At 51.3% G+C, this 25170-nt stretch overlaps 13 protein-coding genes across 13 annotated transcripts; 9 read left to right on the plus strand and 4 right to left on the minus strand.

Annotated features, from left to right (window-relative positions):
* Positions 1–911: 911 nt before the first annotated feature.
* Positions 912–2782, plus strand: N7474_001625 (uncharacterized protein; the record flags this gene model as incomplete). The annotated part of the gene is made up of 5 exons (XM_057193040.1): positions 912–972; positions 1049–1122; positions 1183–1253; positions 1301–2483; positions 2531–2782. The coding sequence occupies 5 exons, from the start codon at positions 912–914 to the stop codon at positions 2780–2782; spliced, it is 1641 nt and encodes a 546-aa protein (XP_057057993.1).
* A 447-nt stretch (positions 2783–3229) lies between these two features.
* Positions 3230–4144, plus strand: N7474_001626 (carbon-nitrogen hydrolase family protein; the record flags this gene model as incomplete). The annotated part of the gene is made up of 2 exons (XM_057193041.1): positions 3230–3271; positions 3332–4144. The coding sequence occupies 2 exons, from the start codon at positions 3230–3232 to the stop codon at positions 4142–4144; spliced, it is 855 nt and encodes a 284-aa protein (XP_057057994.1).
* A 1962-nt stretch (positions 4145–6106) lies between these two features.
* Positions 6107–6733, plus strand: N7474_001627 (uncharacterized protein; the record flags this gene model as incomplete). The annotated part of the gene is made up of 1 exon (XM_057193042.1): positions 6107–6733. The coding sequence occupies one exon, from the start codon at positions 6107–6109 to the stop codon at positions 6731–6733; it is 627 nt and encodes a 208-aa protein (XP_057057995.1).
* Positions 6734–7217: 484 nt separating this feature from the next.
* N7474_001628 (uncharacterized protein) lies at positions 7218–8000 on the minus strand (the record flags this gene model as incomplete). The annotated part of the gene is made up of 2 exons (XM_057193043.1): positions 7218–7664; positions 7722–8000. 2 exons carry the CDS (start codon positions 7998–8000, stop codon positions 7218–7220), a joined length of 726 nt encoding a protein of 241 aa, XP_057057996.1.
* A 1467-nt stretch (positions 8001–9467) lies between these two features.
* On the plus strand, positions 9468–11006 carry N7474_001629 (uncharacterized protein; the record flags this gene model as incomplete). Its single annotated transcript, XM_057193044.1, has 1 exon — positions 9468–11006. One exon carries the CDS (start codon positions 9468–9470, stop codon positions 11004–11006), a length of 1539 nt encoding a protein of 512 aa, XP_057057997.1.
* Positions 11007–11814: 808 nt separating this feature from the next.
* Positions 11815–13492, plus strand: N7474_001630 (glycoside hydrolase family 32 protein; the record flags this gene model as incomplete). Its single annotated transcript, XM_057193045.1, has 2 exons — positions 11815–12207; positions 12269–13492. 2 exons carry the CDS (start codon positions 11815–11817, stop codon positions 13490–13492), a joined length of 1617 nt encoding a protein of 538 aa, XP_057057998.1.
* A 278-nt stretch (positions 13493–13770) lies between these two features.
* Positions 13771–15024, plus strand: N7474_001631 (uncharacterized protein; the record flags this gene model as incomplete). Its single annotated transcript, XM_057193046.1, has 1 exon — positions 13771–15024. The coding sequence occupies one exon, from the start codon at positions 13771–13773 to the stop codon at positions 15022–15024; it is 1254 nt and encodes a 417-aa protein (XP_057057999.1).
* A 488-nt stretch (positions 15025–15512) lies between these two features.
* N7474_001632 (putative isochorismatase family hydrolase) lies at positions 15513–16199 on the plus strand (the record flags this gene model as incomplete). The annotated part of the gene is made up of 1 exon (XM_057193047.1): positions 15513–16199. The coding sequence occupies one exon, from the start codon at positions 15513–15515 to the stop codon at positions 16197–16199; it is 687 nt and encodes a 228-aa protein (XP_057058000.1).
* A 667-nt stretch (positions 16200–16866) lies between these two features.
* On the plus strand, positions 16867–18829 carry N7474_001633 (uncharacterized protein; the record flags this gene model as incomplete). Its single annotated transcript, XM_057193048.1, has 3 exons — positions 16867–16959; positions 17002–17169; positions 17222–18829. The coding sequence occupies 3 exons, from the start codon at positions 16867–16869 to the stop codon at positions 18827–18829; spliced, it is 1869 nt and encodes a 622-aa protein (XP_057058001.1).
* Positions 18830–19354: 525 nt separating this feature from the next.
* Positions 19355–20712, minus strand: N7474_001634 (succinate--CoA ligase (GDP-forming) subunit alpha; the record flags this gene model as incomplete). Its single annotated transcript, XM_057193049.1, has 7 exons — positions 19355–19855; positions 19919–20001; positions 20056–20081; positions 20153–20215; positions 20274–20400; positions 20442–20485; positions 20546–20712. The coding sequence occupies 7 exons, from the start codon at positions 20710–20712 to the stop codon at positions 19355–19357; spliced, it is 1011 nt and encodes a 336-aa protein (XP_057058002.1).
* Positions 20713–20955: 243 nt separating this feature from the next.
* N7474_001635 (Elongator subunit ELP3) lies at positions 20956–22725 on the plus strand (the record flags this gene model as incomplete). Its single annotated transcript, XM_057193050.1, has 2 exons — positions 20956–21253; positions 21302–22725. 2 exons carry the CDS (start codon positions 20956–20958, stop codon positions 22723–22725), a joined length of 1722 nt encoding a protein of 573 aa, XP_057058003.1.
* A 566-nt stretch (positions 22726–23291) lies between these two features.
* N7474_001636 (uncharacterized protein) lies at positions 23292–23879 on the minus strand (the record flags this gene model as incomplete). Its single annotated transcript, XM_057193051.1, has 4 exons — positions 23292–23369; positions 23466–23558; positions 23681–23738; positions 23842–23879. The coding sequence occupies 4 exons, from the start codon at positions 23877–23879 to the stop codon at positions 23292–23294; spliced, it is 267 nt and encodes an 88-aa protein (XP_057058004.1).
* A 252-nt stretch (positions 23880–24131) lies between these two features.
* Positions 24132–25020, minus strand: N7474_001637 (1-(5-phosphoribosyl)-5- ((5-phosphoribosylamino)methylideneamino)imidazole-4-carboxamide isomerase HIS6; the record flags this gene model as incomplete). The annotated part of the gene is made up of 3 exons (XM_057193052.1): positions 24132–24415; positions 24473–24659; positions 24721–25020. The coding sequence occupies 3 exons, from the start codon at positions 25018–25020 to the stop codon at positions 24132–24134; spliced, it is 771 nt and encodes a 256-aa protein (XP_057058005.1).
* Positions 25021–25170: the final 150 nt, after the last annotated feature.

Consider the following 25170-nt stretch of genomic DNA (forward strand, 5'->3'; position numbering starts at 1 on the left):
CCTGGTGATCTAGATTCGTATCTGGGAGAAGAGAGAACTTAGTCTTGCCGAGGAGTGGTTATCTGGAAGTTAAGCCAAGGCTCGTGATGGTATATTTTCATTGGTTAGAATAAAACGCATCTGACGTCGCATCTAATCGGCCGCGCAAATTGTCGCCATTGGCCCATTACGTTGGGCGATCCGGGGCAGTGGAGACAACTGATATGCCGACCTCGGGAGAGAGATAGGCCTTCGAGGAGTTATGAACCGAGTCATACTAAGTTCTGTTTGCCTTTTATTTGTTTTTTTGGCACGATACAATGAAGAAACTAAGAAGATAAATCAAATGTCTAGAATTAGGAGTAGCCTGCAATGATCGGAGTATGAAAAAATGCCGACCGGCCCAGCACAAGCCTCCTCGGCAAACCAACAAATATAAGGACAAGTGGAGTCGCCGGATCCAAATAATTTGGTGACTTAACTGCAAATGCCATAAAGGTAAATCAATGGGCCCGGTACACTTTGAAAGTGTATATCGGAAGGCCGGGATCCGTTCTACCCCAAATTCTGTCATCGCCGGGCTATTATTTCCCCGCATTGCCATCAGTCGAGTGATGATAAGCTTAGCCAACATTCGTCGCCTATTGGCTATTGCTTCAAACTTCCCTTTTGAGACAAGCCTCATTTCATTCTCCGCCCCTATTTTGGGCTGTGAATGGCTGCCAGCTGGACGGCTATATACCCCGATGACGATAAGAGACATATTGAACTGAGCAGGAAGAACCTCGCTACACGGATAGAGAAGAATATTAAGATAGCCTCCAAGCCAACCTTGAGAGCCAAATTCGGTTTTGCGACTAGTCCCTCAAGCTCTTGGTTTTCGAATTTGATGCCAACTCATTGAAGCCCCTACACTTATTACAGGCAACACTATGCCCTTCGACTATCCACCAGTGGACCCAGAGTGGCCACCTGGGACTGTGCAACTTGAAGGTAACTAGTGATACGATCTCTTTTGAACTGGAGAGCTGTTTTGAAAATTGCCTTCGGCTGACGGTATTTGTGACAGATCTTTCCCAGCCGGGTGAAACATCAGAAGTCATCCTAGAGCCGAAGCCTTCTAGTGATCCAAATGATCCGTTGGTGGGTACAATCACTTCATATTGTCCAAGAATATCACACTGAGAGACTCGCATCTTATAGAACTGGCCAACATGGCGGAAACACTTGAATTTTGCATTTGTTTCGTACTACGTCGTAATGGTTCTTGCTTTGTAAGGACTCAAGTAAGAGGCGATTACAAAGTAGCTAATTTGTCCAGGATTGACATTGCTACGGTAACCTGGGGCCCCGTGAATGCGGAACTGGGCTTCAGCTTTGCGCTATTGAACGATAGCTACGCTGCAGGCTGTGGAGCTCTTTGCATTGGTGGCCTCATTTTAGTACCTTTTGCCCTAAAGTTTGGCCGTCGGCCAATTTACGTCTTCAGTACCATTGTCCAATGTGGTATAAGTGTTTGGAGTGCCAAAATGCAGACCGTTGCCGATCTTATGCTGGTTAACATACTGAGCTGCATTGTTGGAGCTTTGGCAGAAGTGTTGGTGCAGATGACAGTGGCTGACGTCTACTTTGTTCATCAACGTGGACTCATGAATACCATCTACTACTGGTTCATGACTGTTGGAACTACACTGGCCCCCTTGGCGGGTGGCTATATCACACTTTCCCAAGGTTGGCGCTGGGTTTGGTGGTGGATGGCCATTCTCTTTGGGGCCGGACTCGTTGCATTTGTGTTATTCTATGAAGAGACAATGTTTTACCAGTCGACTATTGACGGGGTCCCAGTTCAGGACAAGACTGATCCCACCGTCCCTATCGGCAAAGGCGACCACGAGATCCCCGAGATAGCAGCAAAGAAATCCATTATGGCCCAAGCAGACCACCCGACTGCGGTCGAGATCGATTATTCAATTCCGGAAAAGAGCTACTGGCAGAAGTTAGCCCTTTGGTCTTCTGCTCCAATCTCATTTGCCGAATTTACAAGGCATAGTTATGAGCCGTTTGTGGTTTTGTTTGGAATCCCAGCGGTTTTCTTTGTGGCTCTGGAATATGGGATAATGACGGCCTGCACTACCGTCCCGGTGACGACTTTATCATCAGTCATGACACTACCTCCATACAACTTTGGGGCAGCACAGATTGGGTTAATGGGAATCCCGCCCTTCATTGGTGTCAGTCTGGCCACTGTTGTTTGTGGTCCTCTGAGCGACTCGATTACTCTTTTTCTCGCAAAAAGGAATCGAGGTGTCTATGAGCCCGAGATGCGACTTTGGTTGAGTTTGGCATTTACCCCCTTTGTGCCCGCAGGCCTTTTCATGTTTGGGATTGGGTTGAATAATGGGTCTCATTGGCTTCTTCCAGCCTTTGGCTTGGGGATCAGTTCTTTTGGAGTTGTTCCAGCCAGCAGTGCTGCATTGACGTACCTGACTGATGCATATACAGATGTAAGTCTCTTTGATTTTGGTTGTGACTGAAGCTGACGTTTACTAAGATTATTGCCGACTCGCTCGTCGGTGTTACCTTTGTTCGCAATTTAATCTCGACTGTGTTTGTTTTTGCTTTGCAGCCCTGGTGTGACCGTGTTGGTCTGAGTTGGTTTTATGTGACATTTGGCCTCATTGTAACTGCTATAATGATGGGCAACTTGATATTTATTTATTTTGGGAAACGGTTTCGTGTCAAGGTTGCGAGGACATATCTTCGTTACAGTGCAAAGAAACACCAGGGGTCTATGACAGTCTGATATTGAAATTTTTCTTGGAAGTTATATAATCACCATCAAGAGTTTTCGGCATATTCTGACCAAGTTTAATAAGTACAAGGCGGTATAAATAATGCGTGCTTCTCCATTTAACAAAATAAAATAAATGCTTGAGGCAATATTTTTCTGGCAAACGTAGTCGAGGTTCAATTGTGAGAGAGAAAATATCAATTCCAACTCAGCCGTTGGAAAATTCGGCCACTAGATGCAATTGTTTTTGGGTTGCAACGCTTGACTGCCGAGGAGGCTACAACAAATCAGATTAGCCTTTCCCCAATTCGGAAGTTCGATTGAGTGCGGGGAATCGTGTACAGTACGTAATTTTGTTAGCCTATCTGCACTATAAAAGGGAAGCCAAGTCTCCCCTGTTTCCACTTCAATAGAGTTGTCCAAACACCCCACTTTCATTCAAATTAATTATCCTTCTCAATGGCGAACCATAAGATTGCCATTATACAGTTCTATCCCAAGGTGGGTAACACCTGTTGCTCAACACCAATTAGAACCGATTACTAAATTTATACGAGATAGCCAAATGAGATAGAGTCGAATCATGTTAGAGCTGTTGCTTTCATTCGTGAAGCTGCCGCCTCTGGAGCACAGCTCGCAGTTCTTCCTGAATACCATCTCGCCGATTTCTTCCCCAGTCACGATGCAGCTATCCGGCAGCAATGCGCAAACTGGAAGAAATACCTCGATGCCTACTGCGCATTAGCGAAGGAGTGCAACATCTGCGTGGTACCTGGCTCCTTCGCTGAACTACACGATGACGGTACTATTGTAAACGCCACTTATTTCATTGACAGCAATGGAGTCATCTGCGGCAAATACGAGAAAAAGAATCTCTGGCATCCCGAAAGGCCTTATGTCAAGGGTTCAAAGAACGATACTCGGCATACTGCATTTGATACGCCATTAGGCAAAATCGGGATGGTCATCTGCTGGGATTTGGCATTCCCAGAGGCCTTCCGGGAGCTTATCATACAAGGCGCCAAGATGATCATCGTACCTGCGTACTGGAAGTACACCGATGCTTCAGAAATAGGTATGAAGAGAAATCCCAAGTCTGAAGGTGTGTTCCTAGATGCTGCGGTTGTTAGTCGAGCTTTTGAGAACACTTGTGCTGTGGTGTTCTGCAACGTCGCTGGGCCTGAAAATGAGGGATTTGCTGGGCTTTCTCAGGTTGCTTTGCCATTTGTGGGATGCATTGAGAGATTTGAGAACAGTGAAGAGGGCATGAAAATTGTGGATGTAGATATGAACATTTTAGAAGAGGCAGAAGGGGCGTACAAGATTCGGGAGGATATTGCTACGTCTGATTGGCATTATGGTTATAATCGTTGACAATGAGGTAACGAGCACTGAGTGAAGATCAACGTTTAGAGCTTTATCCAAGCATTTCCTTCTCCTCAAGCGCAAGGGAAATATCTTCGCGAAGTGCGGACCGAGATAGCGATGTCAGAGCACAACACAGAAAATGGACGATAACTCATTTTTACTACATGTAAATTTCGATTTGGTCCGAAGCTGGTCGTTGAACCTGCGCCAACGGTGTTCTCGGGGATTCGGTGTACGATGGTTCCTGTTCCTATAAGCGCTGACTTCTTTCGAGCGCCCCCGAAACCACCCCTCGCGTTTCCGCCCAGATCAACCCCTCCAAGTCAGGATTTCCACCAACTGATTCCATTAAAGCTCAACATGGCGAATATCTCTCATCTCCCTCTAAAATATAGGCTCATATTTTCTGTGCCTCCTTCTGGCCTTGCGGCTTCCAAAGCAGCTGTTTTTGCTGCCGGTGCCGGCAGGTATCCTGGGCCAGGTAACTATACTGAATGCTGCTGGACTACCATGGGTACCGGACAATTTCGGCCAGGGAATACGGCAGATCCCTACATCGGAACCGTTGACAAGTTGGAGGAAGTACAGGAAATAAGGGTTGAGACAATCTGTGTGGGGGAGGATGTTGCTAGGAAGGCAGTCGAGGCTCTGAAAAGGCAAGTCCAAAAGTTGGTGTTTACGGCGGATATCAACATGGCCACTGATTATCTTGCTAATTACCGCCGGTTTTAGTGCTCATCCATATGAAGAGCCATCGTACAGTGTCTACAGACTGGAGAATTTTTGAGTTAACAAAGAGTCGCAATCGAGGCGAGTCGTGAATCCTTTCGACCAGCTAGAATGCCTTCTCCACAAGGCTAAGCAAGCGAGATGCTTTATCTGTATACGGTTGAATTTCCATGTGAAATTTAAGACATAAATGACAATGTGTTGAGTCAACAAATCTTAAAAGTTCGTCGTTCGGAATTCTGAATGATGCGCAGCACCCAGGTGTCTCTGTACACGGAGAGCCCAGTGGGCGCTCCCCGTACGTTCGGGGCAGCAAGTCACGAGGAGGTGAGGCGGCGGCCTAAATGGAAACATTACTATTAGCTCTAGCGGAGGACTTTTGCTGCTAGATTGTAATGATGCGACCATAGTTTCGTCCTTTTAAGGCCCTCCCGAATAAAGGGCGAAAATTATTGTGGCGTTGAGGAGATCTTTCCTGAAGAGCGGACCAAGGCTATAAGGCAAGGGATTGCCTTGAAAGGCTGTTGATAAGCACGCAGTGTTACTGTGTGCAGCATGCGGGGTTGTGGATTGAAACGCATAGAAATCCAAACAGTTTGTCGTGACGATGCTTTGGAACGTGGACCCTTCGACCTGGAGGATCGCTTAGGGGCGAGATTTTCAGAAACCATAGATCTCCAATCAACACCTTCATGCGTGATGTCACGGCCAAGACTTTGGGGCCGCACAGTGTAGGAAATTGAATTGTATTTGGGGTGATTCTTCTCTCTTTACATATTGACCGAGTTTTCTATATCTGAAACCGCATGTCGGAGGCAGCTTTTTTCTGTGAGCCACCTGTACGGTCGCCTAGGGAAGACGCTTAGGGCTATCTTTTGACCATATTTTATCATAGCCTTAAATGTGGCGGGGCACATTCTTGAAACAACTACTGGGGCCAAAGGAGACTTCCAGTGCGGGCCAAAAGTGCGCGATTGGCCAGAGGTGTTAGGGACGTTGTTCACTTTATCGAACGATGACATTCCTACATAATATTAAGCCTCATACGTATTCAAGGATATTTTTAAGAGGCAAGAAACTTACAATTAGCTGACGGGCTGTTCTTGGACATATTTAAGCCCCCCGCGCCCCCGCCAGCCCAAAATAAGAACTATTCTGACACGGTCCACATTCTAACTATAAGATTTTGTATCTATTTCAATACCTTCTTCTTAAAGCAACCTCTTCTCTGGTGTCATGATGCATTACAAATCTTTTGCTGGTCTCCTCCTGGCCGCCCCAGCCCTGGCATCCCCGAGTTATGAGTACGAAGAACCTTCCGTGCCATCACTAGCTTCTGGCTCCGTGCCACCTCCATATTATGATATTCCCTTATCTGCCATTCCTGTGATTGCATCTGCTATTCCGAGTACGTGGGTTGAAAAAATGATGGACGACCCCGCCGCACGGCAGGCCATGATCGATGCCATAGAGTCGGGCGCGTACCCGCCATGGTATTATGAGTTGCCCGCCACTATCAAACTGTACGCCTCCAAAGTCGCCGTTGAGCAACTATATTACTTCAACCAAGCTCCACCGACAGTGGTTCCATCTATCAGCACTCCCATCATTACGCCAACGAGCTGGTGGTCCGTCAGTCCCAGCCCGGCTGTCTACACCACCACGCCTGCCCGTTCCAGCTCGACTCCTCTCCGGACGAGCTCAAGAACCGGCTCTAGTACCACTTCAGGCTCTGGCAGTAGCACTTCTTCAGGTTCCGGCTCTGCATCTTCTACCGTGGGCGGTGCACCAGCTGCAACAGCCGGTGCCGCGACCCTTGCTGGGGCCGGTATCGCCGCTCTGTTTGGTGTTGCCCTGGCACTGTAGTGCCGTTATGGCCTTTCAATAATAGCTGTTTTCGATAAATGCTTGGTTTGTTTTTACGGCGTTCTTTTCAACATATATTTATTATTGAAGTGGCCCATCAGTGGTATATCATTCATCAAGTTTCAAGTCATCAAATGGACTACTGAACTATTTGTCTATTCGACATAATTTTGAGGCTACCGCAAAATTTAAACATCTAAATCAGGAAAATGGCACAAGCTGTCCAAATAGAGAGCCAGTACCCAAACAGAGGTATGTGGGTATGCTGCAAATCTCATTCAATCCAATATATATACACACGGGGACCGTAGATCAGGCCCATTTTAACAGCGTACGCGGCAAGAGCTATTCAAGAAAAATCTGGCCAGTTCTACAAATCTAAACCGCAGAACTCAAATATATGTCTTGGGAATGGACCCTTGGATCGCTACTGCAAACATTGCAAAGTTTCTCAATTGTGACCGACCTGGTTGGGCTTCCATTCTTACTCGGTTCCTTCGATACGGAGTAGGGTTGTAAACTCGTCATCCTTGCGGTAGACCTCAGAATCCTTTTGCAGAAGGCGAACAGAGGCATACTCCTTGTGAGCCGGGAGGCTAGCCGCATGTCCAGACCTCTCGACAGCCCAGCGGGTGAAGTTGTGGGCACCGACATTGATGCCTGCAATTTTGTTGCCCCAACTATAGTCATGATACATCTGGAGTGGCAGAGTCGGGGTATCGTCGGATGCACCCCATACCATACGCGCCGAGTTCTCGTTGTTGACTACTCGGATGGTCTTCCATTCCTCAGGCATCGGGTCGACGCCGATCGTGGTGGGTACCTTGATCTGGAAGGTCGGGAGAGCACCCTGAGGCGCATCAGCGGCTGGGTCAACACAACGAATCCAGCCGGGATAAAATCCCTTTCCGTAATTGTCTACGAATGTGACCTGTGCATCTGTTAGTATTGGCGCGAGAAAGCAACATGAATTGCCGGGAAAACATACTTCGCCGGACTTGATTTCCTGAACACCACCATCTTCGGGCTCGCCCGTGGTGTAGACATTGATGCTGCTCGGAGAGCGCAGGAAGCTGCAGGAGCCCCGCGATGCATCTGCAAGGTCACAATCTGCGGCCCTGAGTCGGAATGGACCAGCTGTGCGGTTGCTTGGATGGTAGGTGGGAAGCACAGAGCAACCGCCCTCTACAGGCACAGATTGCTCTGAAGTTTGATTGAGTCCATGGGCAATGGAAAAGAGTGATAGTGCAGCGACGAGTTTTGCCATTTTGAAGAATAGATAGTGGATTGGGTCAGGGGAGTGAATCGGGTTATGTGCTTTTGAGCTATGATAAGCCCAATTTGGATATGTCGGCTTTATATAGAATAGTAGTCGAGGACAGTGCAGCGAGTCACATCGGCGTGCAGAGAAATTCCTTCTGGTATTCGCTTTTATAAGGGTAGTAGTCGAGGGCGCGAGTTATTCGGTCCTGGCTAGCTTGCTTTTGGCCCTCTTTATCCAACACGCGCCGTGATCTCTAGCCCTGAAATCCAACATGCAGCGATTCTGATTGGATTGTAGGCAAACCGTAAATAGAAAATACCTGTACGGTCCCCTGGGACCTGCCCCCTATGACGACCGGAAGCTCTGTCATTCACCTTAGTCCGGGGGAGCATGAAGTAGGGCAGGTGTTCGATGGATTTTCAACACCACCCGAGGGACAATGAACTTTATTTTTTATTTTTATTTTTATTTTTTGTTAAACAACAGCTAATTATCTAATGCAGAAAAGAATTAGCTAAACTAGTGCAGTAAACAGGGACTGTACAACTCTGGACTTTGCGTACATGAGCCAGAAATCACTACCTTTGCCTCTTTGGACCCACTTTTCAGGGGCAATTGCCCCCGTTTGCCATTCCTTTCGCTTCATTCGGTTTCGTTTTGAACCCCAAAATAGTAAGTTATAAGCCGAAAGAGAAACTATTAATACATTATTACTTTAGAAAAATAAGATTCTTAACCCGTTTTTCCTGAATAGGAAACTGGGGGTATGGAGCAAAGGGCCTTTAAAGCTAAATAATAAAGAAGTAGAGACTAAGTGGCCTAATAAGTGAACTTGTCGCTATAATCTCACAGTCATGTCTGTATACTCTGCAGAGACAGAATGGCTTATCTACAGACAACCCAAGCAGACCTACGGATAGTGGGCCTGGCACTTGTAATCGCGCTCTCTGTTAAGCACTATTTTTCTCCCAGAATTTAATGGGCCAGGCAGAAGCTGAGCCAGCGTCTTATAGCACATGTCACTATTCTATCAAGGTAAAAGAGCATCATCAGCCTTATAGCCTACTAGATGTATCAAGACAGTACTAGTGAGACCACTGGCTTAACTGGACTTGCCGTTCTGTCTTCCGGGGTCCGCTGTCACTGTCTATACTCTTCAATTCTTTCTCGTAATGCCAAGAGACGCTAATCTCCTTCGATCAAAATCGAAGCCCGCCGTCGGAAAACGCGACCGCAGTAAGTCACATCTTATTGGTCATCTTCCTTGGTCTCGTATATCTGCAGTGGCAGTGCTAAAGCTGTATTATTCTGCATCTGCGTGCTGTTAACTTGCCGCCGACTACACACACACACACACACACTCACACGCACCCGCTCACTCAATCTCTCTCTCTGGTTTTTCTTTCTTTCCTTCTTTTTCTTTCTTTTTTATTTATATAATTTTAACTCTCCCACCTTGCGACCTACACCATGACGCTCTCCGATCTCGACACGCCGTGGCTGCTCCCCACTTTTTCTCTACTCACCGCGACGATCAGCGACCTCATCGGTCCTAATAAAGGCAAATCCTTCGTTGAAGATATCAAGTTGAACATACTGGGTTTCTCTCCATTCCGCTTTGGTGCAATCGCCACGGCAATCGTTCTCGAGTTGATCGGCTGCAGACTCCTGAACCTCGCCGAAATACATATCATTTTGGGCCTCCTCGAACCTGACCTTCATATACTTGGCCTCGAACGCGGATTCTGGTCCCTTTTTGCGCGGCGAGCTTTCCTCATAGGGATAACACTCCCCCTGTACATGATGCTGCTAGCCTCTGCGAGTCATCGATGGATCCAAGTGTTCGCGACGTTGATAGTCGCTGAGGCCGTTCTGGCCGAAACAATCTTTACATTTTACCGGAGGACATCGGTTGAAGTTCGTAGAGACTGGCCCCGTCGTGTACTGCTGGTCCGGTCGGATCATCTCAACGACGGCCATTTTGAGAACAAGAGCAAACCTAGTGAATTCGAGGAAAAAGAAGAGCACGAAGACATACCACCGCCGTCTCCTCTGACAGATAATCTCTGCGATCGTGTACGTCAGCTCTGGCCATCAGCGGCCGAGCCGGTCACCTCCGGTTCGCGCTTTCTTCTTTTGGAGAACACCCCTGAGTTGAAAAGAATTTTCGATCCAAATGTCCGGGCCCAGTGGACGTGTGGACACTGGCGCTGTCTCGCCTATATGGTTTTGCACGTCGCTGTGCTAGCCGTTGCCAAGTCCTGGCCAATTATCGAGCTAGTGTCGACCACCTGGCTGCTACACTGTGAACTGCAGCCGGTGACGCTCCAGGTCGCCGGCAAGCTGTCGCAGAGTAATTTGGTCTATGGTTTGGTCTCTATGCTATATCAAGTGGGTCTTCTTGTGCTCATAGTCATCTTCGGTGTTATTTCCGCTGGATTGCTACTCAACCGTCTGATCAGGCCTCTGTTCACCCGCCTGTTCATCCGTCTGTCCAAACAAAGTCACATCCTGCAACGGATGCAGCAAAAAATCCAAGACCTTGCCGAAACCGCTCCGATCACCTTTCAAGTTCTCAACGTCTCAAGGGCAGTTCTCTGTCAAATTACTCTGTGTCTTTACATCGGTCGACCTCTACTCCCGCTGTGCGAAAAGTTCTCACAGGAAAGATTCTCATATATCATTGAGTTCATAGCTATTCCAACCATTTACGTTATGGTATATTGGCTCGTGTGCATCGTGATTAGGACAGAGCAGGCAAGCCCGGAACTCGGATCCCGTTCCAATGGTGGACAATCTTCGGAGCCAAATATAGCTACCGACAGCAACTGCGAAGACACCCAAAATCCAGCAGGTACTGACTCGCGCTCGACACCTTCCAACGAGGAGAACAAAGCACCGAAAGATGTATCCGAATCTTCTCGACCTCTTAAAGAGCTTCGCCTTAATATACTCCGATTATCCATTCTCGCCGCTACCGCGACTATCTGGATTTTTTTTTTTCTTTAAATTGCAGCGCGGGTACCATCCATGCGAGGCGTTAAAAGGGTCGCTTGGACTACATTAGCTGGAGAATGTCAATATATCATTAGCAGCTCCTGAGCGCGACTCTAATTCCGATATCGTGCGTAGCAAGGGTAATAGGAACTTTACTTTCAAAAAATGTTCTTGATGCGGACAAGCCGATCTTAGTACTAGGTTCGAGAAACGATCGAAGAGTGCAGGTGGCGACACCGGTTTCAGGACGCACTGTACAGAGCGTAGTCAAAAGATCTGAGACCACTAAGCCGTCCTAGACGCCAGTTTAGGGACCGACATCACAGCTAGACTTAGGTCCGTGGACGTACGGCCAGGTTACGCATTGCATTATGCTTGGGAATATCCATGGCGAGGGACGCCTTTTGAGGGGCGCCTGAGTATGCGCAGTGGTCTTTCTAATAGTGCACACGCAGACTGCCCTCCATTTCCCAGGTTGTAAGAGACAAGATGGCTGTCAAGTCACCTAGAACAAATTCTCCGAACGTCGAGTGAACAATCACATAGAAACCGAACAATCGCCGTAGTAACCCCGTCGCTCTCCACTACGGTAGTGAAGTATAGGTTCCTAGATCGACACTTTCGGCAGCTGTGTTGTAGATCTAACTTTGAATTTCTCCGAAGAAACCCAGAGTGGTGGATACGACTACTCCCGTGCAGATGTGTACAAGTTAGTCTCTGTGGGGTGCGGGGAAATGAAGAGGAAAATCTCGTAGCTATAAGTACATACGACGACCATCCTGTAAGCCCAAAGTCACTCTGTTTCGATCATCATTCCACAATGGGTTTACTCCAAAAACTCCTTGGTTTGGGCCTCTTCTTCGGATCGATATCTGCCCAGAGCTATGCTGAACTCTACCGTCCTCAGTTTCACTTCTCTCCTGCACGGAACTGGATGAATGATCCTTGTGGATTACTGTATCACAATGGGACATATCACTTGTTCTTCCAGTACAATCCGGGAGGGATCCAATGGGGAAACATGTCATGGGGTCATGCAACCAGCACGGATTTAACACATTGGGAACAACAGCCGGTCGCATTTCTCGCCAGGGGATATCCTTCTAATGTCACTGAGATGTACTTCACTGGAAGTGCTGTTGCGGATGTGAATAACACCAGTGGCTTTGGCACGGATGGCACGACTCCTTTGGTGGCCATGTATACCTCCTATGTTAGTCCGTCAGATGAGGCACATTTCATTCTTATTTTCAATCGACTGATATTGGAATTAGTACCCTCAAGCCCAGACTCTGCCAAGCGGAAAGCACATTCGAGCATTGCAACAATCGCAGTCCATTGCCTACAGCTTGGATCAGGGGATGACCTGGACTAAATATGACGCTGAGAATCCTGTCATTCAGAACCCGCCGGCTCCATATCAGAGTCAATACCAGAACTTTCGAGATCCACACGTTTTCTGGCATGAGCCGACTCGGAAATGGATTGTTGTCACAACATTGGCGGAACTACATAAGCTGCTTATATGGACGTCCCATGATCTGAAAGACTGGACTCTTGCTTCCGAGTTTGGGCCGCACAATGGCGTCGGCGGGGTATGGGAATGCCCTGGTCTGTTTCCTCTTCCGCTCGATGGAGACGAATCGAACATAAAATGGGTTATGGTGGTGGGACTCAACCCCGGTGGCCCACCCGACACTGTCGGCTCCGGCACACAGTATTTCGTGGGAGCGTTCAACGGGACGACATTCACACCTGATGCAAATACTGTGTACGCTGGGAACCAAACATCGAACTGGATGGACTGGGGACCAGACTTTTATGCCGCGGCCGGATACAACGGACTGCCTAACAACGACCATGTTCAAATCGGATGGATGAACAACTGGCAGTACGGAGAGAATATTCCTACGTACCCTTGGCGGAGTGCTATGGCAATTCCCCGCAAACTCTCTCTGAAAACCATTGACCAGAAAGCGACCGTTGTACAACAACCAAAGGAGAAATGGCGGGCTATCATGGGTCAACACCCTCGATTGCACTCCTGGAAGTCTGTTGCCGAAGGCAAAACACCACTTGGGTCTGTCGGAAAGGCCATGGAAATCAACTTGAGTTTCTCCAGCTCGGAATCAACCGCCTCTGAGTTTGGAATCATCGTTCGAGCAACTTCCAACCTGTCGGAGCTCACACGAATTGGCTATAATTTTTCAAGCAGTCAACTATTTGTTGACCGGAGGCAGTCCGGAAATGTCTCGTTTGATAAGACATTTGCTAGCCAATACCACGCACCCCTTGCCTCGAACTCGGATGGTCAAGTCAACCTGCGCATCTTCGTGGACTGGTCCAGTGTGGAAGTGTTTGGGGGTGAAGGGGAGACCACTCTAACTGCCCAAATATTTCCGAGTGGCAATGCCACATATGCTCAGCTTTTCTCTTCGGGGGGATCAACAACTGGTGTCAACCTGAGTATTCGAGAGCTGTCTTCAGTATGGACATAGCGCAAATCTTATCTTGGGATTGGTGAGAGTTTTTCCGGCGCAGAAAAGTTGTTCCTCAAGATAAAAAATCAATTTGAATTCTTGTTTAAAGCACAAGCAGATATCACCAGCTATGGAGCTCCCTTTTGCTGGTGGCTGTATATTTTGTTTTGTTTCAGGTAAATAGTCGCCACCTGAGGCACTAGTTTCTGCCCTAGGCACCAACCCCCTTTTACGCTCGAGGCAGACGCCAAGCAACCGGACATCTACCAAGACCACCACAGACCGGTGGAGCAGCAATGCCCCGAAATTCTGAATTCCCTTCAGGCAGAGACCCTCTTGGCGACCACCCACACCTAACGCTGAAGAAGGGCCATGTTGCTGGCCCATTCTCCTTTCTCAATCCCACCTCAGCGCGGTACCAGCCCAGCCAGCCAGATGCCAAAGTCGCGGAGGAAGCACCTCCAGCGAAAATAGCCGGTGCCAGTGCCACCAAACCAGCGCACGTTGAGCGTCTCTGGCGATCTCGCGATAACAGAAAAGGTCGGCATGCGCTCCGGGTCGATTATCGCGTGTCCCCCGATGAAACGGGGTACACGGCCCCGAAGTCAACGGCTACCTTCAAAGCCGTTGTACGAGGCATTCTTCGAATGGTGACGTACTTCCCTTACTGGGATGTGTCGTGGCTGGTTGCTACGTCTTTCACCCTTGGCTCGGTGATCTGGATCATCAATGCATTCTTCGCCTGGCTGCCCCTCGTTGACCCGCAGACCGAGTTTTCGAACGAGACCTTGTTTGGCGGCGGGATTACCGCGTTCATCGGTGCCACTGTGTTCGAGATAGGCAGTGTGTTACTGCTCCTGGAAGCCATCAATGCAAATCAGACCAGCTGCTTCGGCTGGGCGCTCGAAACGGTCATGCAGCAGGTCGAGGGCGACACGCACAAACATATGACGGAGGTGAAGCCGAGCGTCGACGCGTGTCTGCACCACCATGCAAACCGGAAATCTTTTCTCGGCGTTGATCGCCAAGCGCGGAGCCAAGCTGCGTACGTCACGACGTCGCCCGACGGCAGATCATTCCGATGGGTGCCTTCCATGTCCGAGCTGCGCACGCATTACTTCCACGAGCTGGGCTTCTTGGCATCTTTGACCCAATTCCTTGCGGCAACGATCTTCTGGATTGCGGGGTTCACCAGCCTCCCGGGAATCAACAACAATATGAGTCAAGGCCTGACCGATGGAGTATACTGGGTCCCCCAGATTGTCGGTGGCCTTGGCTTTGTTCTGAGCGGGTTACTCTTCACCCTAGAGACCCAGGCCAAATGGTGGAAACCCGCTCCACATGTCCTGGGTTGGCACATTGGCGCCTGGAATTTCATCGGGGGCATTGGCTTCACTCTCTGCGGTGCGCTGGGACCGGCCACCAGTAGCTCGTCTGGTGTGCTGTACCAGAGTTGTCTCGCTACCTTTTGGGGATCATGGGCCTTCATGATCGGGTCTACACTGCAGTGGTACGAGAGCCTGGAGAAACATCCTGTTGAGAAGCAGTAAAGGATGGTTTATATGCTCGATACTTGACATGATCATTGAGATATACATGGAGCCGTCTACTCCAAAGTTGTAAATATTATCTGCCACGAATGAATGCATTATCAAGGCCCGAATACGCGAGTATATAGGGCCCGATGTGTTTCTCGCCACTGTACGATCTACAGTACTTCTGAAGACCGAATATCTCGAATTAACGACTTGAGAGGCTTCCAAAAAGGAATCGGTACCACGTAGAATTACTGTAGAGATAAGTGAGGACTAGGATTCATTTTCTTAGATTAAAATGCGATGGTGCTGGTTTCAGCGGCGAAGAGGGCTAAAAAAGAATATCAGCGTGAGACAGACAATGTCTCGTTTTGACCTTCAATCATCGACACTCAACTGTGCTGTCTCGGAAGGCGGTTGGTTCGTTCAGCTGTGCCGTGATTTACTCAGCGGGGGTGTTCAGCCCGAAACAAAGTCGTCAATAACTACCACCGGCAGCAAGAATGGCACCGCCTCTCGACCTCGGTCTCCCGACGGCCCTCATCCTCATCGACAACCAGTTGGCCTTCTGCCACCCATCAACAGTCTCGCACTGGGGGAGCAGCCGGTCGAACCCGCTCTATGAAGGGAACCTCCAGTCGCTTCTATCGGCTGCCCGCGACCGTGCGTCGTTGGCAGCGTCCAATCCAGTGGAAGTGATTCACGTCTTCCACTCCTCGACCACGCCCGGATCTCCTCTCCACCCAAGCCATCCTGCGCAGGGGATCCGCCCGTTGGAGTTTGCAACGCCGGCCGCAGACGGCTCCGAGCCCGTGTTCTGGAAGAGCGTTAATTCATCCTTCATCGGCACCGACCTGGCCGCCCACTTGCAGGACAAGGGGATCCGACAGCTTTTGTTTGCGGGGCTGACGACCGATCACTGTGTCTCTACAACGGTTCGCATGGCTGCCAATCTCGGGGTCGTGGATGGGTCCGTCGACAACAACGCCGAGACATTGGGGCCGGAAGGTGCAAACCAGGGCCGAGTGGAAAGGGGGCGGATTGTTCTTGTGGCTGACGCCACGGCGACGTTCGCCAAAGGGGGCTACGATGCAGAGACGGTTCATCACGTCTCTGTCGCGAGCTTGGAGGGCGAGTTCGCCGATATCCTCGGGACGGAGGCGGTGGTGCGGGCCTTACGGGGGGTCTAGTGAATGAGACACCGGACATATGTCACGTCACTACGGGGTTATGAATGTGGGTAGTAATGATTCGACGGATTCCTGCAGTAGCTATTCTCAGATCTAAGCGCCTCTCCGAAATCGTCGCTAGAGTCAGGGTTTGGAGACGACGCGTCTCCCCCTGGCCACCGCCCACCAATCCTCGCCAATCGTTTGGCCCCCAATTGTTGTTGCCTGGGCCCACATACTCTGCTTCCTTGCTGGTCATCCAGAGGGAGGATTAGACACCGTCAATAGTAGCGAGATCACCTACAGATTGACATCCGACTACCCAGTTCGATGTCTCTGCAGATGATAGGTAACACCCTCTCGGGCGCACAACACTCTCATTGGTTTGATCGGGCGTTAGCTCACGCATTTAACTTTCGCCCTGAAGCTTGTCGAACAATCAAAAATCGGAGGGTCCACATCATCGAAACCCTTGGTCACGCAATTTATGGGGCGGATCCGCAGCCTGTGCCTTGTCGTAGGCCAAGAAAAATCCCTAGTTTGGTCCAGGCACCGTGTTACAAGTAGGGATGGCCCCTAGGGGTCCCGCCACTGGCTGTACTCTTCGCATTCCTACGTACATACATATTCCCTCGTTGATGGCACCTCTGCGCTGGAGCAGCACCGTCGCTCGTTGTTAACCCTCACCATGCATTTCCATGGCCTGTCCTTTTGTTTGTTTGTCTATAGCGTGGTTGCACAGTCACCGTCCATTGAAAATGATTTAATGTCCTTCAAAACCGTACGTGAGTTCCTAACGCCGAGTTTCCGATCCTGATTCCAGCAGTTGCCCGACGTCTGGGCCTTGAAATACAATGTGCACATTCACGACCGCGCGCGAATATCCCCGGGTTACTGGTTTGTCGCGCCCTACCTGCAAATGGATCCCGAAGTCCCGACAAACCTGTTCGATCCCTACCAGGTCGGGCCCTACATTTACGATGGCGACGGGGTAGGTTTTTGGTCCCCCTCGGATCTCAGCGACGACAGACTGACCGGAATAGATGCTGATCTGGGCGGGATCGGCCATGTTTGAGAACCGGAACGTTTTCGATTTCCGGGTGGTCAACAGTCTAGGCGAGACGCCCTTCCTATCGTTGGTCAGCCAGCATAGCTTCGAGGCCGAAGCGGATGATGATAACGGCCACGGAGTCATCCTGAACAACCAGTACGACATTCACGCCAAGATCCCCATGCGCCACGAGCTGGGCGCCTTCGACATCCACGAGTTCAACATCCTCGACGATGGCAAAACGGCCTTGGCGACGTTTTATAAGGCCCACGATATCGATCTGGCGGAGTTCAACCGCCCGCAAGAAATGACCTCCATCCTATCCGGAGGGTACGCCAGCATCAACCTGGCCAGCCAGGAGGTGGAACACTTCTGGGACTGCTGGCCACAGATCCCGCTGATTGAATCGACCCATATTGGTCCCACTACCCCTCCGTCACCACGTCCGGGCTGGGATTACGTGCACATCAACTCGGTCGACAAGAACGATGCCGGCGACTACATCATCTCCCTGCGATTCACCAACTCCATCTACTTGATTTCCGGACAGGACGGGAGCATCATGTGGCGCCTGGGTGGTGCAGGCCATGCTACGGATTTCAACCAGGACTTCACCTTCTCCAAACAGCACGATATCAAGTTCCTCGAGTCCAACGGGACCCGCCATGTCGTTTCATTCCTGAACAATGGCTCCGACGAAATCAGCAACGACGAGGAGGTCTCGTGCGCCTTCATCATCGAGATCGAAACCGGCACTGTGCCCAAGACTGCCCGCGTCCTGCGCCGATACAACCGGCCCGACAAGGCTTTGACCCGGCTGCGCGGCAACGCCCAGGTCCTGCCGAACGACCACATGTTCGTCGGCTGGAGCCAACAGGGCTACATCTCCGAGCACTCGCCCGAAGGCGACGTCCTGATGACCGCCGAGTTCGTCTCCGACCGCTTCTCAACCTACCGCGCCTACAAATTCCCATTCGTCGGGCGTCCCAGCGCACCGCCCGACCTGGTCGCCAATGTCTGGGGCACCGACGAGTCCCACATGGTAACGACCGTCTACGTCAGCTGGAATGGCGCAACCGACGTCGCGAGCTGGAACTTCTACGCCCGGGCCGAGGAATCCGGCGTGCCCGTCTTCGTCGGAAGCACGCCCAAGACCGACTTCGAGAGCATGCACATCCTCTCGGGCTACCTGGATTTCATCACCGCCGAGGCGGTCGACGCCCAGGGCAACGTGCTGGGCACATCCGAGATCCAGCGCACCGCAGCCCCGGACTGGGACTCTGCCTGGTTCAGGGGCGCGACAGATCCCCATCCAGACGATCCCTCGGTCATCTACGCCGATGGCGAACCGCGGGAGCCCTCCCTGCGCAGCTATAACGAGTCCGCCTTTGAGAAGGCACAGGCCTCGGCCTCGAAGGCGCTGGAGGTGGCCACAGATGCGTACAACGTCGTTGCAACACTCGGCAGCCTCGTCGCTTTCATTGTCGTTGCGTGCGTGTTGTGCGCCGTCGTCGTAGGCTATGGAATGCTGCGCGACCGGCGGAGAAACAGACAATATAAGCAGCTTCCATTGGACGAGCAGCCGTCGTGGATGAAATAAAACAGCTTTGTTTTTGGCTCCATTTATTCTTGGGTTGGTCTTCGGCGTTGACATTGCATGCGGGATTTGTTCGTTGTCCATGGAGATTTTGCATTGGAATCTGGCATTGCCTGTTTGTACATTACTTTGGCGTTTATTCATAGATCAGCTCTTATCTGTAAATATGATCACTCAGGCTGGTATATATTTGAGGTTCTATGTGTTTGCCTTTGATAGACTCGACAGGATGCTTTAGTGATTAGGACAGTTGCCGGATCGGTCAATGTGTGGGAGGCTTTCGAGGCGTGGATATTAAACGAGCAATTGGAGATCCGGGCATAGTGTCTACAAGCGGTCAAGATATAATGAAGTAAAAGTTACACGAAACTAATTACTTTCAAGGGTCTCTAACACAAAGGAGAAAAAGAATACAGGAGTTGGGGCCCAAAGACCAAGATGGGACAAGGACAAGCCAACAAGATCACCACCCTTACAAGATGGTTATAACCTCAGATCCGTCCTTCAAATAACAAGTAGAGGGATTATTTAGACGAGATCACGCTTGACAAACTCAGCGAGCAGAGTCTTGCCGAGCGAGGCAGGGCTGCGCTCAACAACGACACCGGCATCCTGGAGAGCCGAGATCTTCGAGTCGGCGCCACCCTTGCCGCCGCTGACGATGGCACCGGCGTGACCCATACGACGGCCGGGGGGAGCGCTGATACCGGCGATGAAGGAAACCGCGGGCTTGTTGTGCTTGTTGTTGGCCTTGAAGAACTCGGCGGCGTCCTCCTCGGCGGAACCGCCAATCTCGCCGATCATGATGATGCCGTCAGTCTCCGGGTCCTCGAGGAAGATCTTCAGGCAGTCGATGAAGTTAGTGCCGGAGAAAGGATCACCGCCAATGCCGACGACGAGCGACTGGCCCAGACCGGCCTGCGTGGTCTGGTTCACAGCCTCGTAGGTCAGGGTACCGGAGCGGGAGACGATGCCGACACGGCCGCGCTTGTGGATGAAGCCGGGCATGATACCGATCTTGCATTGACCCTAAATATCCCCCAAAATATTAGGATTGGACGTGGTGTTGGTGGTCTGGAGAGCTTGACTTACGGGAGCGATGATGCCGGGGCAATTCGGGCCGACCAGACGGGTCTTGTTCTGGGTCTTGAGGATGTCGGTGATGCGGACCATGTCTGAGGAATTGGTCAGCTCCGGTTCTTAGTAGCTTGGGGAGAGGCAATTCATACCGTGCTGGGGAATACCCTCGGTGATACTATCGCGGCGAAAGGGTCAGTAAAGGACATTTTCACTTTTTTTGTTCTCGCTCAACAGGAGGAAACCAACCAGACAACCAGGGGCATCTCAGCAGCGATAGCCTCCTCGATACCAGCAGCAGCCAGCGGCGGTCTGTCAGGTGTTAGCATTCCCCAAATCCAATGCATGTGTGACCATCGCAGAATCATACGGGACGAAAATAGCAGACGCCGTCGCGCCGGTTTCCTTCACGGCATCGGCCACATTGGCGAATACGGGACGGTCAAGGTGGGTAGAGCCAGCCTTCTTGGGGTTTGTGCCACCGATGACATTCGTGCCTGCGCTGTGTCAACTTTGGTCTCGACCGATCGCGACGAACCGGGGGAATAGCTACCGTAGGCAATGGCCTGCTCGGCGTGGAACCTGCGCCGCGAAAACAAGTCAGCACATGAGGGCGATATCACCGGTAGAATCCAAACTTACGTTCCCTGCTTGCCGGTGAAGCCCTGGAAGAGAACCCGGGTGTCCTTGTTGATCTTCAGGTTGTTCACGGTATCGGCATAGGCAGAGGTGGCCTTTATGTATGACCGACGCTGCCCGGCGGCGACATTGTGAAGGGCCGAGAAAGTGTTGCGGCGGAAGGCCTGCATGATGGCAGCAATCGAGGAAGAGTGGAGGGTAGAGGGGAGAGGTGGTGGAAGGTGAAAGGAAAGGTGAAGAAGAGCAATTCGGGGAAGGAAAGTCAGTCGGGATGCGCGCCCGGGAGTTTTTCGGGAACAAAACTTTGTCATCTTGCCCGACTCTTCACCTCCCCCCACTACTACTTTACTCTCGAATATCTTCCCTTGTCATTATCTTGCTACGCCCTCTCTGGTCTCGCCCACACTCTCATCATGGCGACCATGACCATGGCCATGCCCGCGGCCACCAAGGCCAAGGGCCCAAAGGAGCTGCCCGAGAACGAGCGCTTCATGCGAGCCTGCTCCGACATTGCCAATGCACTCATCCAGGAATTCGAGTCGCAGAAGGACTCCTCCAAGCCCAAGAAGGACATCAACCTCAACAAGCTGCGAGGTACCATGGCCAAGAAGCACCGCTTGAACACCACCCCACCGCTCACGGCCATCATCGCCGCCGTGCCCGAACACTACAAGAAGTACATCTTGCCGAAGCTGATCGCAAAGCCGATTCGTACGTCCTCCGATTATCCTTCTTAGAATCATAAACTGACCGGCCCAGGAACATCCTCTGGTATCGCCGTCGTCGCCGTCATGTGCAAGCCTCACCGATGCCCACACATCGCCTACACCGGCAATATCTGTGTCTACTGCCCCGGCGGTCCTGATTCCGATTTCGAGTACTCGACGCAGTCATACACCGGCTATGAGCCAACATCGATGCGAGCCATCCGCGCACGCTATGATCCGTTCGAACAGGCAAGAGGGCGGGTGGACCAGATCAAGGCGCTCGGCCACAGCGTGGACAAAGTGGAGTATATCATCATGGGAGGCACGTTCATGTCACTACCGGAAGACTATCGCGACACCTTCATCTCTCAGCTTCACAACGCTTTGAGCGGATACCAAACGGACAACGTCGACGAGGCCGTGCTGGCGGGAGAAATGAGCAACGTCAAGTGCGTGGGCATCACAATTGAGACACGACCCGATTACTGTCTGGATACACACCTCAGCAGCATGCTGCGCTACGGGTGTACACGACTGGAAATCGGAGTGCAGAGTCTGTACGAGGATGTCGCACGGGATACCAACCGCGGTCACACCGTGGCGGCTGTGGCGGAGACGTTCAAGCTGTCGAAGGATGCCGGGTTCAAGGTCGTCAGCCACATGATGCCCGATCTACCAAATGTGGGGATGGAGCGCGATCTGTTCCAGTTCCAGGAGTACTTCGAGAACCCTGACTTCCGCACCGACGGTCTGAAGATCTACCCAACGCTCGTGATTCGGGGCACTGGTCTTTATGAATTGTGGCGGACGGGCCGCTACAAGAACTACACCCCCAACGCACTGATCGATATTGTGGCTCGCATTCTCGCTCTGGTGCCGCCATGGACCCGCATTTACCGCGTACAGCGCGATATCCCCATGCCGCTGGTAACCTCGGGCGTTGAGAACGGCAATCTGCGCGAGCTGGCCCTCGCCCGGATGAAAGACTTCGGTACCACCTGCCGCGACGTCCGCACCCGCGAGGTGGGCATCAACGAGGTCAAGAACAAGATCCGCCCGTCGCAAGTCGAGCTCATCCGCCGCGACTATGCCGCCAACGGCGGCTGGGAGACATTCCTGGCCTACGAAGACCCCAAGCAGGATATTCTGATCGGCTTGCTCCGTCTGCGCAAGTGCAGCGCCACCCACACCTTCCGTCCCGAGTTCACTGGCCAGCAGACCAGCATCGTCCGCGAACTGCACGTCTATGGATCTGCGGTCCCGCTGCATGGCCGTGACGCGCGCAAGTTCCAGCACCGCGGCTTCGGCACGCTGCTGATGGAGGAGGCGGAGCGGATCGCGCGCGAGGAGCACGGAAGTCGCAAGATTAGTGTTATCTCGGGTGTTGGCGTGCGCAGCTACTACGCCCGGCTGGGATACACTCTGGACGGGCCGTATATGTCCAAGATGTTGGATCCTTGGGAGGACGAGGAGTGAGCCAACACAGACAGATGAACTTGGCATTACATGGGCAGGGCGTTTCTTGCATATATGCGGCGTTGGCGGGTTTCAAAATATTGGTTTTCTTTTCATGACGAATGATGTCCATGTCTATGAATTGTGCTGGCCTTATACATATACCGCTACATTTGAATAAAAAGTTCGACACGATTGTCAGATGGGTATCAAACTCCCGATTTCTTATTTAGACCCAAGTACGATGCCACGCGACTTGTATCAATCAAACACTGGAAATAATTCCGAGCGGCCTATGTACATGCAGCAGGTCGCTGTGTGCTCTCCGCTAGAGCAAGTGAATCCCAGCCCCAGGATAGCTAGCCATAAGCAACGCACAGCGATCGGTTGACCATTTCATTTCACAAGACTGTCCGTCCCGGTTAGATCACTCCCAACCCTCCCCAGGTCTCGACGAAAGCGATCGAGACCGAGTTATAAAAAAAAGAACCCCTCCACCAAGGATGCTGAAAAAATGACAGAAAAAAAAAGAGCTCATAACAGACGGACACCGGATAACGAATGAAGAAAGAGGTTGGCGCGCGGTTCTAATGGAGCGATATGGCGCCTCCCCTGCTCTCCCGGACGTGAAGGTAGGCTTGGAAAGCGCAGAAGACGAAGAAGCCCTGTAACGATCCCAAAAATCCAGGTTAGCGACACAACGATTCACTCCCTCTTGTATTTGCTGACGCAGGTGTGGATGCGGCAAAGCGAAAACGTACACAGTATACAAAGACAGCGGTATAGATAGATGCCGCGACGGCGGTACCGTCTTCGGGTTCGCCTTCTGAGCCGGTGTAGGCGTGGTTGTTGCTCTGTTCACACAGAATAGGTCTTAGGTTAGCCAACTGGGTGGGTGGTTTCCGATGTTCGGGGGTGGGATTGTAAGGCGCTGCGTAAGAGCGGGTGCAAATGGGGGCTGGACAGGCAGACGTACGTTGAATAGCGAGCCGAGGACGGAGAGGATGATAATGGCGAAGAGAGAGATGACAACACTGTTTCCACGTTAGGATGTCCGTCCGATAGACCGCACATGGGTGGATGGGGTTGGAATGGATGTGTGCCGGTAGAGGATGATGATGGGGAGAAACTGCGTACCAGGACCAGGCGTTCAACGCCGACACGATCGGCTTCATCTTTGCGGGGGGCGGATTGGAGCGAGGGTGGGTAGAGAGTAGGGAGGGAGCGTTAAAAGGGACCGATCGTGGATTAGGAAGTAATGAGGGATGGAGCGAGGGAGAGATGAGTTGCAGCGTTGAAGATGAGACAGATTGGGTCGGAGGCGGACGGAGAAGCTAGACCGCTTTCGGCCACTGCCACCAGATGCATGTTTCAGAACTACAGAAGCCATGTAAATGGAATTCTCTTCTATTCATGGATTTATTTATCTAATGTTCTCTATTCCATTCAATACATTCGTCAAAGGTCACCCCAGACCCCCCGAAGATGTCCAGTGCGCTGCCAATCGTCAAGTCCACCTTGCCCTGGCTACTGCGATGCACTTTCTCCAGATCCTCGAGACTGCGTGCGCCGCCAGCATATGTGACGGGAATAGTGCACCATTCCGCCAATTTCGAGACCAATTCACCGTCAATGCCCTGCTGCAGACCCTCGACGTCGGCAGCATGGATCAAGAACTCGGAACAGTAGGGCTCCAAGAGGGAAATAGATTCTAGACCCAGTCAGTTAGTCCGTCCAAGAAAATTTGGAACCTTTGAAACGGCCATACCTTGGCTAATTTCCATATCGGTAATGGTTTGCCAGCGGTCCATGGCCACAAACCAGGTATTGTCCTTTCGGCGACAGCTTAGGTCCAAGACCAGCTTGGATGTGTCGCCGCCCAGAGCAGCGAGGACGGACTCGAGACGCTCGAGGGAGAATTTGCCCGCAGGAAACAGGAAGGAGGTGATAATGATCTATTCCCAATACGATTAGAATGGGGGGAATTGAACCAATGCAGAGGAATAGAGTACTCACCTTCTCGGCACCTTGCTCAATCCAATACTGGGCATTCTTGTCTGTAATCCCACCAGCCACCTGCAATCCACCGGGCCATGTCTTCACAGCCTCCAATGCGGCCTCCTCATTGCCCGGGCCCAGTTTGACCACATGCCCCCCGCGCAGATCATGCTTCTGGTACAATCCCGCATAGTGGCTGGCGGGGAGGGTCGACACGTAGTTTGTTTTCAGGTCTTCGGGGACATGGCTGAGCGTGCCGCCCACAATCTGCTTCACCTGTCCCGAGTGCAGGTCAATACATGGCCGGAATTTGGTCATGGTTGCTTGATTGCGAAGACAAGAATCAACCTGTTCTGGCGGGGGATGATGGACTGGGATCTGCTATCTTATCGCACGTGACGGTGTGAGCTATGGGAAAAAACTTGGGCGATGTGATCCCCGGTGATCTTCAACAGCACTACAACACAA

This window comes from Penicillium riverlandense, assembly GCF_028828495.1.
Source record: "Penicillium riverlandense strain IBT 135883 chromosome Unknown utg000001l_segment0_segment0, whole genome shotgun sequence".
Lineage (NCBI taxonomy): Eukaryota > Fungi > Ascomycota > Eurotiomycetes > Eurotiales > Aspergillaceae > Penicillium > Penicillium riverlandense.